Raw genomic sequence first — 19,045 nt, forward strand, 5'->3', positions numbered from 1 at the left:
AAGAGTGAATCAGGAGAAAGTCACAATGGCTCACAATGTGACTTTTTAACAACCACAAGTCAAAAATTCATCAAGTGTGTGGACACACCCTAATCGCATGTTACGTTTGCTGTGAGTTTTTCTGTAAGAGATGATTAATGTCAACAACTCAAAATGAAGATTTTAATGCAACTTCAGCCTAATCCGCACAATCCTGCTGCACTGCTCCAAGGCCTTCTACGACTGTGTTTTACAAGTACAATGATGTGTGAAGATGTACCATTGAAGAACAGATGGGAAAAAAAAGAATGAGAGAAAAAGTGAGACAGTTTTTGGTTATTAAAGTGCTCCGACACACCATCAGTTAGCAGCAGTATGTATATACATATAAATGTGGTTCAGCACTCTTACAAATCACCTTTAAAAAATCATCCATTTTATGGTCAAGAAACATTCCCTCTAACCCAATGCAAAAAGAAAGAAAAACACTCTAGGTTCTCTCAGTAGTTACTTCAACTTGACCTCTGGTTATGACAAAACTTTTTTTTTTCTTTTTTTTGTTTAAATGGAAGAAAAATGAACACAACGTAAAAACAAAATAAAAAGTAAAATATCATCATGCAGAATATCATCCATACTTTACATACATACAAAATTACATTTCTTTTTTTTCTTTTAAGAATAGTTTGTGTAAACACTGCTTTAGGTCCTTCAGGTTGTTTTTTTATCCATGTATAGATTAGATTCAACTTTGTCATTGTGCAGAGTACAGGTACAAAGCCAATGAAATGCTATCTGCTACAATCTGTATGTTTTTTTTTCTCCCATAGAAAATAGTCCGAGGCTCCCGCTCTGGCACCTGCAGATGATTTTTGCTTGATACCCCTCGACCCCCCTGACTTTTATACTATCCCTCCAATTTCCTACCCTTTACACATTAAAACCACAGAGAGAAGAAACTAGAAGAAATGAGTGGAAGCTCTAGTATGGTGATGTTTTATGTGGGCTTTTTAAAAATGTGAAGGTACATTGACATTTTTAAGCACTCACATAAACTCCATCTTGATAAAAAAAAGGGTGTAAAGGAATCCAGATAGTAGAGAAAGAGACACGGGGTGTTAGCTGAGGGCAGTCGACAAGGCTAGGTCTGAATATAGATAAGGCATAGCACAGGTAGAGAGGCTGGGAAGGTTTGGATCCACATGTTGGGAGGATTCATAGCCTTTCCACTACATCTTCGGAAATGGGGGGGAGAGGGTAGCATTAGGCAAAATACGCTTGTGTAAGGTAGTGAGGGATTGTAGATGTGATTCAGAGGCCTTGGAGGAACTCCTGGAGTTGCCTGACGAGCTCTGTGTCCACGGTCTCCATCAGGACCCCGAAACCCTGGTCTCCCATCAGGGCCTGCTGTGCCTTCAGCTTCTCGTAGACAAACTGCTGGAGGGAGACGCTGTGAACCGGGTCCTCCAGAGCCAACTGCAGATAGACAAAGATAAAATGGAAAAATGACATGACGTCCCAAAGTTAGATTTGTGGCAGAAAGAAGATAGTTTGCAAAGATATTAAATTTACCTCCAGAAAATTTGCTGCTCATATACTCAGAGGTATTGTTAGACATGTACAGCATTCAGAGATTGGAATTTCCTGTTGATATTGGTGTTATGACACATTGAATTCTAAATGAAATAAGCCAAGACTTTTTGTCAAGGGTCTAAATAAATTATGTTTTGCAGAATTTTTGAATAAATGCGGAAAACCTCATACAGGCGTAATTTCTATTTCAATCGCTGGCTCATCCCCTGAGTAAATGCACTACAGCAGCTGAATATTTGAGCAGCAAATTAAAGTTTGATTCTTTTTGGAAGTATGCACTGATATGAATTTACCCATTTCCTTTTCTCCCATTCTTCCTTGCAGATTTGCTAAAGATGGCAAATTTTCTAGAAGGATCTATTTAATTTACATACATAAAACGGGGGGAATAAGTACAAAACCAACCACACATTGCTCATACTCACAACTGTGAACTACACAAATTAGATTGTGGTCAATCAACACCAGACAGTAAACGTTTATCCCAAATTAACTAAAGAGGGCTACTTATGGGTCATCCCAAACAGGCAAGTCTTTATTCGCAAGAAAATGTCTAAAGGGGCCCCAGATGTTACCAAAAATTGGTTGCTTACCCCTGATTGCATACGGGATCTTTTCTAAGGGCAGAGTTGCTGTTAATTCTGAAAGCCATTTACCTATCCTTGATCTATCCACCTCTTTCCAAGCAATTGCAATGACTCTTTTGGCCAACAACAGGCCTACAGTATGTCTAAGAATAATCGATTCTTCTTCTTTCTTATGTTACAATTAGTTGGGTACATACCCAATAGGATTTTTTTGGGGCTCTAAATGTAATTTTATCTCTAATATTTCCTCAATACACTTTTTCACTTATCCCCAGAATTTCTTTATTTGATAAATTTGGCCTTTTACATTATTGTGTATAGTGCCAGGTTTCATTTTCTGTGTAGCAATAGCCTAGTCAGTAATAGTCAAGAGTGTTCATTTTTCAGACTTAACAATTGGCATTGTAACTCAAGACTTCTTTTTTGCTGCAGAAGAAAGGCTGCTCTCAGTCTTTCAGAGTTTCTTTCTATAAACTCTGCCCTTCTGTCAAGTGGAGTTTGTGCAATGAGCAATCCCCTTCAGCTGAAGCTAAGTATTCAACCCAGCAATGCACTGCACTGACTGTCAGGTCAACTATGTAAAAAGATGACATTTTGGGGGAGTGTTACTTTACAATATCATGGTCAATTAATGATTGTTTTGATGAAAGGGCTCAGGTAAGTCAAACAAAACTCATTTCAAAATCACTACCTTTGGTTTTCTGTGTTGGTAAAGACACTTCAGTATGTGCTTACCTCAGGGTCTAAGAATGTGCAAAGCCATATGATGTGACTGTTTGAATTCTACATTTAATCTGGAGCAAAGCCACATATCACTTTTCCATTATGCAGGGTTCTTGGTGTTGCACAGAAAAAAAAGTATACAGAGATAAACCCTGAGCTCCCTGCACTATACGACAGGAACAAACATGAAGCCACGTCTACGCAGAGCTACTCTCTAAGCAACAATGAAAGCTGCAACCACCAGCTCATTTAAAAAATGCGCTGAATTATATGATTAATATCAAGACAGCTTGATTGAGAAGTAAATCACACTAATCAAACTAATCACACTATTAATTGCTATGTTATATACCAGCAAAAGTAATACTAGCAGTTCACCAACAATGATAATAAATTTATATCAGTGTTTCAAGGCACTTGAGGACACCTTACAACACACTGTTAAATAAAAAAAAAAAGCAAATCCGAGGCATGAGATACAAAAAGATTTAGAATGAATACAACTGCATAGAATCAATATGGTTGCATCAAGTGTTAAAATGAATAGGTACGTTTGAAAAGGTGTGTTTTGAGGTGGGTTGAAGATAGGAAGAGAGCTATTATATTATGGATGTCTTGTGGCAGTAAGCCCTAGAGTCAAAGGGCAACATGGATGAGCGCTCTCTAAACCTTGTGGTAGTCAGGTGGGCGGAGGTGCAGTGAGATTAACAGAAGAGGGGGATCTAAGAGTACAGGCAGATGTACAAATATGGAGAAGATCAGAGAGACAGAGGGAGGAGGTGCAAGGCTGTGAAGTGAGTTGAAAGTGAGAAGAAGCAGCTTGAAATCAATATGGTGTTTAACAAGGAGGCAATGTAGTTTGTTGGAGGAGAGGAGTAATATGTTGTGTTGAAGAGGTTGTGGTAATGATTCTGGATTCTGCCTCCTGAACCAGATGAGTTTATGGAGGAGTTTGTGAGGAAGGCCAGAGAGGATAGAGCTACAGAAATCAATGTGAGATGTGACTGGAACAGTCGTGTTGTGGATTTTAAGTGACAGAAATGACTGATGGTGCGTGGATGGAAAATGTTGATCTTAGTCATTGACATGGGCTTGGAGGTACACGGTGCTGTCAAGGACGACACATGCACAGCCAACTCCAGCTATGCTCATGGCTCCAGTTGGGAGTCCCATCGGAGTTCATGTCCACCTCCTCAACATAGGTGGCGATGTACATCATTTCAGCGGGTTAATACGAACCTCTTTCTGGTAAATAACTGGAGAGAGTTCAGTTCTCAACTAGAGATTCCAGCCTGGATGTGCTGGACAGGGTTCAGGGCCGAACAAATATATTGTACTGTGTGTTGTATATTGTGAAATACACTGACACATCAGACAAGGCACTTTTTTTCTAGGCAGGGTTTGGGCCAGCCTCATCTCTAGTGTTGTGAAGTGTATTGTCCAGTTTCAGTCAGATTAAAGTGTCTATGCAGAAGAAAATCAGTTTCTGGGTGTTTCTGCCAGATCTCGACAAGTCCAGTCTTAGTCGGACTAATGTGCGACCGACGGGGGGGGTGATACGGGTACGGCAGCAATTAGCGCAATATAGCGCATTTAGCGTGCGCCCGTGTCTGTGTACCTATGTGCAGGCAAAGATCAGAGATGGTGTTTTAAATAACCATGCTAGCATTTCACCAGCTCTCATCTCTGCCAGTCAGCCTCTCAAACTGCCGCCTCTCTCGCGTGGCACACGTGAGGAAAAAAGAGAAGATTTTGGGGAAAAAAAGTTTTTTTTTTTTCTGTGAGAGACTGTGGCGGGCCCAAACGAGACTGTGGCGGATTAAGGCCATAATTCGTGTTTTCAATGTACAAAAGAGTGAGTTTGAGAAAATTCATAGACAATGACGATTTAGGAGGAAAGGAAATTGGCTTGGTCACATGAAGACACTAAAGTCACTTCTGACAGAAAAGAGAACGAACAAACGATGTTACCGTGTATGACGTATATAAGACACGGTTCAAAATGTTGTTGTTTTTTCCTGCAACCAATCAACCAATGAAATTTTGGTTGGCTAATGTTTTTTTGGTCGGCCAGTGCTTGGTTGACTATTTGGGGGCAGCCCTATATACCAGCGCTAGAGACAATGATTCATTACATACAGCCGCCGCCATGCATCTCACACTGAGTGCCACACTGGGAAAATAATTCTTGACAACAGAGTGAAAAAGAAAGAAAAATTTGGATGGCTGACTCGAACCAACACATTTCTCCAGGCAAGCACACTGCCATTTATTTTGTGTAGAGCGAAGCAGGAGCTGAGGCAACCACAACAGCACAAAACATTTTTTAAGCCTGTTAAGAAATTACAGAGGTAGGCTATAAAAGTCCAGCAAACACCATTCAAACAAAGCTCTCTTATGTACTGCATGGGCAACTTTTGCAAATAATTCCTGTGTTTCACGATAAAAGCACAACAATTGTCTTAAGAATCTGAATCTGTCAAAAACTCAAACCTCAAAGTGATAGATCTGTGTGTGTATTTATGTGTGTTTGTGAACCTGGCTTCATTTCCCCATAGATTCATTATTGTTGCTATGTGATGTTGCTTGACTCACCTCTTCTAAACAATTTAAAAGCGGGTCAACGTACTGAACTACACATACACCCCTAGTAACTGAATCTCCTTTATGATGTATTTAACAAAAACATTTGGATAAGAGAGAGCGCTCGCATCAGGCCCAAGAGAACCTCACAAATCACCAGGGGAAAAGAAAAAGAGACAGGAATTTGGACCTTTGAGAAGCACAATATTGTAATGGCAGCTCTTGGTCTGTAGTCAATCACTGGAAAGAATACTTGTCATGCTAATTAGTCCTTTGTCATTACACTGCAATCAAACTAGTGAAGAGTGGCTGTTGGAGAGTGGCTTAATGGAAAAGCTGTCATCTAACCTGCATAATTACCTTCAGTGCAAGGACCTGCTGGAGGCTGGAGCTGTGTCTGTGTGTGCACAAGATTGTATCCTCTACGCTTTACTTTATCATCAACTCCAGTGTGTGTGGAGCCAAATATCAACGCATTTGTAAACATTTTCAATGAACATGATCATTTTGAATGGGAAAATATTGAGTATAAACATCTGCATTTGCACTATGCCAGAGGGGAAAAAAATCAAATCTGAGAGAGAGAGAAAAAAGTGTGTACAACAGGTTAAGATGAAACAGATGAACACACAGCTCAGCTGAGAGAAAAAGTCGAATGTAAACAGGTTGTTATGAGTAGACATGAGCTTAGAGGAAAAATGTTCTACATAGGCAGCAACAGAGTGCTGAGATAAAGAACAATATGCCAAGGACACCTGCTGTGCTTAGACTCTGTGCACACAAATCACAACTGATACAAGAGTGAAGCTATCAGTAAGATCAATAAGCATAATGCACCGTCATCCCTGGGGAAGAACAGAGGCACAGATGAGAAGAGGAGAAAAAACTAAATAGGAGGCACAAGCCAGGTAGAAGTGAGGATGTGATTACAAAGCTGAGAGGAAACGGGGAACACAAAGAAAACATGAATGTAACAGGAGAATGAGGAGTACTGGCATGATGACATCGTAGCAGAGATCAACATAAAGAAAGCAAGTGACGCAAAGGAGATGATGTGGGACGCAGAGAGAGTGGGCAATTGCAGCTGTACCTCATTGTTCAGGACCAGAGGAGGAGGAGGAGGAAAGAGAGGAGTGAGCAACATGAGAGTGGACAGCGAGAAATGAGGAGACAGGGTCCGTGGAAACCTTCATCTCTATTGTGATCCCCAGACTGACTCCCAGTGGCACCAAAAGTGGCTGTTGTCAGTGTTTTTAAAGCTTATACCACTGCAACACACGCACACCTGAACACAAGAGCAACGAGCAACTGGCATGTTTCCAGCTCCAAGTTCACCGAGTGACAGGTCCACAAAGAAACACAGGGGTTTAATCAGCAGCTGTTAATTCATATACACAATTTACAAAGAGGCCTATTATATAAATAATCTATTTTTTCTTACTTTCTGACCTATAACACTGTGTTTCTATCTTTTTTTTTTAAAATGTCCACTCCTCTCTACTCCTCACTTCATTCCTCTCCCCTCAGTCATCCTCTCATCACAACAGGCTGCTCTATTCAGCAGAAAAGCATGTTTGCACTGTAGCAGAGGACATTAAGAGACCCAGTCAGGCAGGCAATTGTTAACTGAAGTTTATGATGCAACAACCTGTACTTTTCCTGCTCTTATCTCAAATCCCATAGATCCTCATGTCTCCAAACACACAGATACAGTGCACAAGTTCTTTGTGTGTGTATGAGTGTGATGTAATGAGCTGTGGGAGTGTGTGATGTATTAAAGTGTAAACCAAGAACTGTATTGTGTAAGGAGATGCTGACAGCGTGGGGTTCAGTGGATTACACTGCAGGCAGATGTTAATTTCATCAGCTAATTTCTGACACATCATCTGCAAGGCCTCGCCAGCCAGTCGCCTTGGGCATCGCTGACTAGACTTGCCAAGTGCTTCCAGAAGATTGTGTTATCCACAATAAGTGATGGCAACACAGATTTTTATGTTGTCATACTGATGAGAGGCAACAAATACAGATGTAATACAGATAAGACGTTTTTTGTGGATGTGAATGAAACATGATTATAATCAGTTTAAACTAATAGTTTAATGTTAACAACTAAAATGATTTTTGTGTTATTATTGTAATTTTGTGTGTAATTTACTATTACCTAAAAGTTAATATTTGAAATGAATGACCAAAGTGAGAGTCAGAGACGACAGAAGGCCGTCTTCTAAACTCTGCTGCTTCGCAGCCCTGACTGTGTCTGAGCAGCCATACAGTATAGACACAGTTGGTTACTCAACCTGTTAAACCTTCTTAAACCCCCCTTCTGTTCTCTGCTCACAATGCATTTGTTCTGTTCAGTATAGCTGTTTCTGTTGTCAGAAAATGGAAGACGGATGACACAGTCCAGCAATACATATAACTGCAATGTAAGCACCATCCCCTAGCTGCTTTGCTATGCTGGTCGCTAAATCGAATCATTTTAATATAACAGCATTATCTCACAAAATCCACATAAATACAGGTTAATGAGAACAGCGTGACTGACAACAAAACAAGATCATTGTTTAATATTTTTACAATTGTCTATCTAACGCTGCCTCATAGGGGAGCTGAAACTAAACTGCAGTGGAGATTTAGGACGCTTCTATTTGACACCACTATAAAATTATATTTTAATAAGTATATATAATATAATAAAGAATAAAAACATAAAATGTATGAGTAAAGCACTGCTTTGGGTGAGTAATACTATAACTGGAATGGAGTTGCTAGTTTAATGTTACATGAATGAAGTGGGAGAAATAGTAAGAACGAAGGCAGGATGCGAATACCGAACAAGTGCAATGAGCTAAAACTGAAATTTAAGCTAATAAAAAGAATCCACTGAAGTTTAGAGCCACAGTTCATTTGACGTTTCCCTCTGTCTGATTAAGTTCTACTGTAACTCCCATAGCTTTTTGTTTTCCAAACATATTGAGGAACATAAGCAAGGGAAACTTTTTTATAGATCGCTATCCATTTCACTTTTTCTGTCTGTAGGGAAAAAAAGCACTGAGCATCAATGTTAGTTCTTGCATTTGAGCAGTTGCCTAATGCCTACTGTAATAATAGCCTTCCTGTCACCATTCTGTATGTTCACCTTTCTGGCTGTCAAAACAAACCAGAAAAGAAGAAGCACAAATTAAGGGCTCTGTGTTACTTATCATGAAACATCATCTACCCCCACACATACAAAGCACTGGTCACATGAGGTCAGTGAGTCTCAGAGAGCCAGGTTACTGGTGTCCAGGATTTCAGTTAATGTTTTGTAAATGGTAGACTTGTCTCACTCCTGCACAAATCAGTAAGTCAATAGCCTAATTGAATGACACTGTGAACTATACAGCCTGCTGCCCTCACATATGGATACCATGGTTACCATGATGTCTTCTCAGCCATTTCTCCAGTGTCCCTTCACCAAGCTGGGGTTTTCTCCCGCTCCTCTCCTTGGGCATCAGGTGGATTTTATAATTCAACTACTGTATGAGACAGCTGTTAAAAGGTTAATGTGGTGCGCAGCATGGTGTTCACACCTACAAATACACCAGCTTTACTTCATACTGAGCAGGTCTCTTTTTTATGATGAAAGACAGCATTAACTGTTTGGTTTCACTCCACAACACTTAACCTTCATTAAAACACATTCATTAGGTCTTGATTGCTTATCACCATTTCTGTTTTTGCTTTTACACATTTGAATGTGATTGCTGCTTATAAGTGTTTTACAATATGAAATCTTAAGAGGCAATGCCCACCTGACAGTGCTGGAGAAGCTACCCTAGCAATTACATTAGGTGACACCACCAATGAGACTAGAAGGAAGTTATAATTGATCTCACTCTCAGAAGACCAACGCAGACAAAAGGGGTCAATCAAACAATCAATCAGAAGTCTCCACACTCACTGTTATATTTTAAAGAAGAAAGAATACATAAATCCCAATAATAGATCTTCTTGGCAGGAGGCCCTGACATACCAACCTAAATATGGCTATTTTCACCAGACTTCACTGAAGTGTGCCAAGTTGTCCACAAGGGAAGTAACAACTTTTATTAAAATGTTAAAATCAGAGAGACCTCAGAGAGGTGAAACGGGAGAGTGATGGGAGCCTGTGGACGTGTAAGGAAAAGATAAAGGCAGCTGACAGACAGGAGGAGGAGACGATGTGTAATGAAAAGAAGAAAGGAGTGTTTTGCCCAGTGGAGAGGTGAAGCAACAAGAACATATTTAGTGGACAGACAAAATGACCAGGGGATGAACTGAAAGTTAAAAAAGCAATCTGCATAAAAATAAGGAGCGCAGTCAATGTGATATTCCTGGGGGAAAAAACGGGACCAGTACAGAACTGAGTAAAAGAAAGAAGAAAATGTGATGGAGTGAAATGGAGTGATGATGAGAGGAAGGGAAGGAGAGGAGATTGACATGCCCCCTGCTGTGGCTCACTGATAAAGAAGCAGTGGTCTTCATGCCTGAGAGAGTAGAAGATAAATGAGAGCCAGAATGAAAAGAGAGACAGATGAGATGTGAAGAAAGTGGAGGGGTATGGAAGTTGCCTAGTGAGCAGATGAAGAGGAGAAAACGCTAAGACGGAATGTAGAAGTAGGCGAGATGAGCTGAGAAGGGTAAAAATTGTGCCTATGACAACCATGATGGTAATGATGATGATGATGCTGTGTCACCCATGGCGATAAAAGTCATGTCTGCAGTTACCTGAGGTAAATTGCCCATTAAAATAAACACAAGGTAAACTTGTTCCATTTGTATTGTCATTACCAAGATTGTCCAAGGGTAGGCAAACAATTTTGGTGTTTGCTTCTCTCTCTATCACCAGTGTTTTCATACAAACAATTAATGTGAAGCAGCACAGGTTTGGTAACTCCTTAAATTTAGATTGGTGTATAAGCTGCTTTAAGAAACAGGTGGGAGAGGTTATGCCTGCCACAAACCAGCATGAACCCAAGTCTGTGCTCCACGGGCGTCACTACTTTTTTGCCCATTTTTGGATTAGCCAGGAATTTGGCTAAGTACATGCAACTACATGCAAGATGGCCACACCGGAACTGCCCACTCAGTCCGCGTCTGCATCTTTATTTACAGCCTGTGGTGCCAACTGCCTGGAGGAGAACACAGCTGATGACGACAGACAGGCAATAGTGTGGATCAAGTTACTACAAGAAACAGAAAAATGTCCCACAAAACGCAAAACACACTTTGCATGTCAACTCCTGTGGTTGTCTGTGTAATTCTTTTTTTTTTTTTTTTATTGTTAACAAATCCCAGGAAAAGACCAAAAGCAACAATGAGGTGCTGCCAAACCTGATACAGCTTATTCTCAACCAGAGACATCTATTGTCTAAAAATGATTAAAAACACACAACAGAGCCTCAGCGCTGCACTGTGTGACATGTTCTTTTATTCTCAGGCACTGCTGATAATTTTAAATCGATACACCCCATGTAAGTAATAGCAAATTTTACTCCTACAATTCAGAAGGAAGCATTGGGCTCACCGGTGAGTGCCAGAGACAGGCCGAGGAAGCTGGGAAATACTGAGAATATAAACATTGTTGGTTTCGTCTATTCATGGGATTTGTTGACAGTGAAAATGTAAAATATTCCCCGCCTTGCCAACATCTGAGGTGGGGGAGAACTTTCTGGGGATGACAGTCTGTGATTATGAATGTTGAGGAATAAGGGAGGCAAGGGATTGTTTGCATGCATGTATGCCAGAATTTATGGAAGCATATGCGAGACTGTAGCCAATGGGTATTATGCACAAGTGAAAGTCTCTCTGCATGCGTGTATGTGTTGGCGGAGCTACAATGGCCTGGTGGGAATGGGCCTGCTGAGTATCCCAGTCTGACATTAATCCTATTACCTCAGGCTTCTCCCACCCCAACTCATGCAGATATATGCTATCTACTGTTGTCTCAACATTGCATTGAAGGACACCTACATGCTTCTACATACAGACATGTATCTGTATGTACAGGCTGAAAGAAATACATAGGAATGTGCGGCCCTGTCTGAGTGCTTTCTTATTCTCATAGTTCTTATATTCTAGACACAAAGGAGAGAGATCACAGAAAAACCTCCAGAGCACAGATATTCCAGTCGGGTGCAGATATTCAAACAACCTCACCTTTACAATGACAAATTCAGACAGTCTGCTGATTCATTATAAGAGCTATATCCCAAGATAGGTGACCCATTTATCACCGTCTCAGAAGAAGTTTTTTAAGATAATGACAAAACTGGAGTTGCTGTTAGGTTCTATCAACTTTGGTTAGGAAAGAAATTAGCACTGTAGCACTGTTCATCTGTTAGTTTCTGCTGTAGTCCCCTAAGCTTAATGACATCACTGGGGTCATTTCTTTAAAACTGACAAAGCTCTTGCAGGGCCCCAGGAGACGTTACTACTACTGTTTTCACAGGCTGTGAACACCATGCCTTGTAAACTGAAAGCGGCGAAGTCCCTTTATAATTCTTCTAAATTAAAATAAGCACCATTAACTTCATAACTCCATTCCAGGGCTTCTTAATTGCCCCATTTATAACTGAGATTAACATTTCTCTGTCCATGATCATTTAAATTATTCAATTTAGACTCATTTGGCTACTCGGACACATTTTCGGCAAAGTGAGAGAAAGCGATGGGTATGTTTTAGCTGTACAGTGACATGTTGAAGTAAACGCCCACAGCCAGCATCTCTAATGACTGTGCCCATGTCCATGCCTCAATGACTCAGCTAATCAAGACATGAGGAAGAACTTTAAGTGAGAGAAGTGTTAGCAGTGAGCAGTTCTGGAGGCCTTACCCCAACACTACAGTAAGTACACTAAAAACACTCTCAGATCAGACAGGCAGCGACTGCAGGACCGCCAATGATCCAGTGCAAATCTGACCACAATCATACATCAAGTTTGACACCAGAAAATCCTCACTGTGTTACAACCTCCCTAGACGATTACACCAAACCAAGAGGTGACTTTGGGACACTTTCCAATCTGGGCGGGCCTTGGGCAGTAACTTAAAGCAACACTATGATGTTTTCTGACCTCAAAATAATGTTTCTAAACTCATTCAAGTAGCCTATATGAATTTGGTGCCGGTACCGATGAAGGTGACTCGTAAGCTACTGTGCTTCTCCGGGAACGACACAGCTAGCAGACAGTTGACCATCTCAACCAGAGTACCAGTACCCCTTATCCTACATAGCGTTGCTTTAATACCACGATTAGCATTTCCAATGTGTTGCTGCTCTGATCAAAGAGCAGTGCCACAACTACTGGTGTGGTCTGCTGCATCTATAAGCACGACCGAACAACGGTGACTTCACAGTGTGCTAACACACAAGAGTGCACCTCTTCCCCTCTGCAGTAAGGAGGGACGTTAAAACATCACAGGTCAGCAAAAAAGTTGGGTTGGTGTTAAATTTATTGTTGTTTTTATTGTAGTGTTGTCCTTAAACTCAAACTACACCAGGCTTTTCCATCACTGGCCTCCTTAACTAGCACATTTCTTTAAAGTAAATAGGGTTGAAAATGCTGGTCCTTTTATGTGGATTTCAGTGTTGAAAATGTTTGTATGTGACTGTCAGCCTTTTACAAAGATGACAGAAATACTGCTGCTAGCTACTGTACGAAACCAGAGACGCTTTGACGAAACTCAGAATATAAACTACAATACAGCTTTTGTCAACAAGTGTATGGTGATTTTCAATGGGCCTACTGTATCTTTTGCAAGCCAAAGTTTTGATATACCTTATCATAATTTTTTATACCTTTTTCCTCTTTTAAATAGACACACTACGTTTAGACAAAGATATATGTCAGTGACAACAGTGTGACTGGCTATACTAAAACATGAAAGAGGCAATCACACAGTTGGAGGCAACCGAGCCAAGCTACCCTGATGTACGTAACAGAAAACTACCAATCTTCCCAACACAACTCTTTTCCAGATGATAACAATAATTACCAACCAACCAAAGAATTAAGATTGACGGAAATATTGTATTTCAGTATTGACGACAGTGATGACACACTTGAAAATCATTGAAAATGCTTGTTGCATTCGTGTGGACATCGTCTAAAATAACAACTTGCACTGGTCAGATGAAAGAGAAAACAAACAAAGCATGACACAACAGTGAGCTGAGAACTCAAGGTCGTGTACATTTATCAAAGTTATTTTCAGGGGCAAAGACTGATCAACCATAGGGACAATAGACAGCAACATTAAACAGCCATTGAGAAAGGAATATTTTCTGGAATCAAAACAAGTGTAGGACAGGAAAGGTTGCTGCAACAGTCATAAGGAAACAAGCAAAGACAGGGAGAAAGACACAGACAAGCACACACCTCGTTCTCCTAATCTGAGGTTTCATGAATTCATGGTCTCTTGATTTAGAGGGGGGATTAGAACTTGATTGCAGCAATTTCCTCACCAAAGAAGGGGCACAAACTGTAATACCCTAATTATATTATAGTAGAGGGCATAAATGTTAGAAGCCTCTAGTTGTCTGTCATAAGGGTGTATCCTACCTAAGTGTATGAGTGGCTGGATCATGTGTGTATATTAGGGGTGTAACGGTACACACAAGTCGCAGTTCAGTATATACACCTCGGTTTGGGGGTCACGAGTTTGGTAGACCAGGCACAGATTAAATGTAAAACTAAAAACCATCTTCTGTTATTAAACTTTAAAATAAATAGACTAAAACATAAAACAACTGCATTAGGAGTGTAATGATCCCATTCATTAATTCAAGGAAAAAAACACCCTGGTTGAACTTGACAACTGCCAACTCTTATAAAAAACAAGAAACTAACATCAATGTTGTTACACAGTTAATGTACTGTATGTACTGTAGGCTATAAGCCATTTGCTTCGGTGATGTTTTTGGTCCCGTCTGTGTTCATGTCAAGAGGCTTAAAAGCAGTGGGGATACAGTAAGGTGTTGCACACAAGTTGTCTTTCTCCTCCCACCAGTATTGACATAACGGAGTGATGCCGTTATAGGCGTTAACATGTTTGATGCGTTTCTAGTGATGCACCGCAAATCCTTGAAACATCGCCGACGGTCAGGTTGACCACTCATGTGCCGTCCCCATTGTGTCATTCACTGAGAAGCCAAAGTGTTCCCACACGGGCAGCTCCTTATTATACAGTCTATGCTCTAACTCCATGGATGTAATTGTCTATGATTATGCTCCACACTCGTCACTTTTCTTCTTTGTCTGTTATGGCAGCTGCTGGCAGCGTTTGGCAGCGTTTGGGCTCATTACTGCCACCTGGATTGGAGCGAGGGCTCGACTTTTTAAAAAAAAAAAGTATTTAGACGTATTCGTAATATGACTGTGTGCACCGAACCGTGACCCCCGTACCATGACGGCACAGGAAAATACCAATACCGTTACACCCCTTGTGTACATAAACACTGAGTATCTGTGTGGAGATGGACGGTGGTTAGGGAAGACACTTATCCTCCCACCAATATAAAAAACAATAGCATTTTGATCCTAAGCCGAGAAAATGTTTATTATCCTTTGTCTATAAAAGCAGCCACTATACATTTCCACATTTGCCCCATCATCTTCTTCACCATACCCTTACACCTCCCTTAAGTGCCTCAAAAAAGCCTGGTAATTGTGAGTTTTTAAGCTTATACGGTCAACTAGAGCAAACATTTCTATGCCTCAGCGCCTAGAGCAGATGTGCTCATGTTTGTTTCTGTTTACATTTCTACATTAACAATTCCATTTCTTTTCACTGTAAAAATACAACAGAGCGGCATTCATCATGTTGGCTTCGGTGTGTTTTTGTGCTTGCGGTTAGCTTCAGTTTCTGGAGATCGCTAGTCAGAAGGAGCGCAAGGTAAATCTTTCATTGTGAGCTGTAAGGTGTTCAAAAACGATTTGACACTTGTATTTTTCAAATTTTGTGCCTAAAAGAAATGCCTTGGAATTTTTCATCACGGCAAAGACTGGGTACCAAACTGATTTATATTGATATGGCAAACAATAAAATATGAAGCCAGGGAGATGCCTATGTTTACAGGGATTGTAAATTCATGTGCTCCACTGTTTCAACAGACTAAAATAAATGTGCAGAGTCCTCAGCTCCATGACCTCCATGAAACTCCTTTTTCTTACCTATAATGATTCCACGCAGAAGGTGAATTTAGCTTCTTTATTTTGGTTTTTGGTTTTATTTTTGTTTACTTCAAATCGATTCAATTTCCCTTACAATTAGTTTGAAGACAAAGGCTTACTGAGTAAGAACCTGAAGGATGTCATGACTGTCTTATAAATGTAGACCCATAAATCACTCTGGCATCAATCACTTGATGGTGAGATTGGCTGTGACTCTTGCAACTAAAGCTTTGAGCGACAAGCTGGGTCACACAGTGAAATGCAACATCCTGTCTTAAATCTGCTGTGCCATCTGGCAGGCACTGAAGGACCAATTTCTGCTTTTGTAAGATGGGACCTCAGGAGGGGAAGAATGCAGTCAGCGGTTTTTGATGTTTGGAACTTTTTAAAAACATCACAATTTTAATGAGGGAAAGCAGAGGAAAAAAACAACAATAATCAAATAGAGAGAGAGCAAAGTAACTTCAAGTAACTTTGAATGTCATTGTAATATAAGTTTTAATCTTGGTGCTAAATTGGTTCATTTATAGAGAGATTTTGATCTTTGCAAAAATAAAGTATATTTTAAAAGAAAAGCAAAATTTAGCATATGATATATTATTATTATGACAAAGATCAAGATACGTCCAAAGCAGGAGGAGACTGTAGGCATCTCAAAGAGAACCCGTTTATTTTGGTTCATGCAACAACTGAAAAAAAAGGTTGGCTGAGGCAAAACACAGTTTGGTGGGTGTGCTGATTAATGAATTCACAGTCACATCACTGGTCTCACTGCTCTGAAACAGCTGTGGTAATCCCAGTGATGCATGATGACAACGACTCACCAAATGGATGGCAAGAGGCTTCAGCAGAAAATCATATTATGTCCTGGATGGTGCTGAGCAATGCAATCTGAGAACAGCACCTAAATAATTAAAAGTGTTGATGAAGCCGTTTACGTTACCACATAAATCAGACCTTATTCGAGTTTTATTTCTACTCTCCCTTCCATCATAAACACAATTTTTTAATGTAATGGATTTCAAGAATAAAAGATTAAATGCTACATTTGCTAAAAAGAAAGTTGTATCAATAATAGAGTCTTGAGTCATAATGGACCCGACAGATGTACGAAACATACTGTATATTGGCTTACTTTGTGGAGGCCTAGTGTTGTTTAATAAATGGCACCAGGCTGTGATTGAAGGCACGTGTCTTATTGAAGGTGGACACGGTGGACAGCCGTGCATATTGACACTGTGCTCTGCAGTGGCATTTCAATCAGAGGGTGTTTATCGAGGTACAGTATGCACTCCAAGGAGTTTGAACTGAGGTAAAAGCTCACGTTATCAAGCTGCTGTGTATAATACATAGTAGTAATCACATGTCTCCACTGGTTGGGATGTCATGGGTTTATTTGGATCACCTTTTTTTCCATTATTCTATCATTGTGTAACATTGCTCTGTGGATCTAGTTTGGTCTTGTTGATAAAGACACCTCAGTCGTAGCAGTATAGTTAACCAAACACCTTTGGTTTGCTCCATTAGATTTGAATCAATAATACAAGTATTTAAAATGTAAACTGTGGCAATAATAAATGATATTATAATATTATTATTATTATTAAACAAATTACCAATATAAGTCAAATGAAGTGAGTTATTGACGTAATTTTGATATTTTGGACATACTTATTTACAGCGCAGTCCAGTGCCATTTCAAGTTTGAAAAAAGTCACACACTCAAATAGTGAATGCTATCTTTAACTCTAACAAGTAATTACCAAAAGGTGAGGCCAAAGTTTTAGGTATCTGCAAACATTTCATTGAGGATATTGCTATATTGTGTTGGACGCCTCATTCTCTGTGGACTCTGGTTTGACAGCATCTGTTATGCAGCTGCCAGCTTTAAACTCACAGCTCATTATCCCTCATCAGACAATACTGTTGAACTGCCAGCAATATGTCAATGACTGTTGTATTTTAGATTAACATTTAGTCTCAGTCAATTCAGGTTAATGCTTAATTCTCTGATTTGTGCCTTGTTACATTATTTTATGTATTAATCCATCTGCTCAGAGCAAAGATCAAGCATCACCTGTCTGACTTGACTCTGACTGCACAGAACTACAGATGGGAAAAAAGAAGCATGGAATACATTATCTTTTTTCCCACTCTCCCCACATACAATCAAAATCCACATATAGAATGAATAAGCTTCAAACTGGAAATCATGATGTATTAGGATCAATTTAACAACCGCGAATTGTCAGACCGAAGATCGATTATCCTCATTACTTGAAGCAAGCTAATTAACTCCCAATAAATCCAAAGAGCTGACAGTAAACACATTTGTGGCTGCATCATCATATGATGTGCTCAGATTCAACATTAAGACAATGACTCGAGTAATGACTGAAGACGTTAAGTGGACAAAATGATTCTAGCATCCTCCATGGTGCATGCTCTACATTTTAATATCTGGCTGCTCTTTATAGCAGCAGGTTTCAGTCTTGTTAATATGCCACCATGGTACGGTTTAATCAGTATAGCAACACTAATGATAGATGATTAGGTATACTCTGTCTCTGAATCCTGAAAGGCCCTGCACACCCTCACAGATGTTGTCATTTACTATAGCTGCTCAGACTTCTAAGGTTAAACATGGGCTAAACATGAGGTATCTGTCTTATGTGGACATATACAACAGTGATTATGAGGAATAATTCCCACCATAAAGCCTGGAAGACAATGTAGGGATTAAAAACTATTTCTTAACCTTGACTGCTTTTTGGATCAGGCAGAACTTCTCTAAGATTGGTTGTTGTTATTACTGGGTTCAGAGTTTACACTGATGTGTATTGACGTGACATTCAGGATGTGAAGGAAGCTTGATTGAAACATAACTAACACAACTTCCAAGATTAATCAAAAGGATGGTGGCTGTCCAGCTGAACAGATGATGATTGGTCCTGAGGGGTGTAATCAGCCAAAAATAATTAAGATCACCTGTGTGGCTTTATCACAGGTGTGCATGGCCTCCAGTCCAGCCTTGTCATGGCAAACCCTTTGACATTTCATAACAGGGAGAGTAACTAAATTAATCAGGCTGCTTTCCACTCAGAAGAGGTCCCAGTAAAGTGCATGGTGGCTTGATCTACTGGGACACTTAATGAGACTGAGCCATCATTCATATTATTACTTACACCTGTGCTTTTCCTGAGTCAAAATGTCTTCTGTGAATATGCTTAAATATAGCAACTTAATGATGAGACTTATCGTATTATACAGTATATCATGTCTTGGTGATTGCGCTAGAAATGTTGTGTCTTTATTGTGACTAGCCTTATTGTACAACAATTCAGTGCCTTGGAAAGTTTCCTATGTTCTACCACAATAGAACTT

The 19,045-nt window shown here is 40.0% G+C and overlaps 1 protein-coding gene across 1 annotated transcript in view; it reads right to left on the reverse strand.

Annotated features, from left to right (window-relative positions):
- Nucleotides 1-233: 233 nt before the first annotated feature.
- The window catches only part of ipo11 (importin 11), a 120,512-nt gene continuing 101,700 nt past the window's right edge, over nt 234-19,045 (reverse strand). Inside the window, exon 30 of the mRNA XM_085786498.1 lies at nt 234-1,455. Within this exon, the coding sequence (XP_085642624.1) occupies nt 1,291-1,455 (165 nt within the window). The 3' untranslated portion in view covers nt 234-1,290. The remainder of the gene's footprint in view (nt 1,456-19,045) is intronic.

This window comes from Trachurus japonicus, chromosome 9 (assembly GCF_045865225.1).
Source record: "Trachurus japonicus isolate A0001 chromosome 9, Traja_1.0".
Taxonomy (NCBI): domain Eukaryota; kingdom Metazoa; phylum Chordata; class Actinopteri; order Carangiformes; family Carangidae; genus Trachurus; species Trachurus japonicus.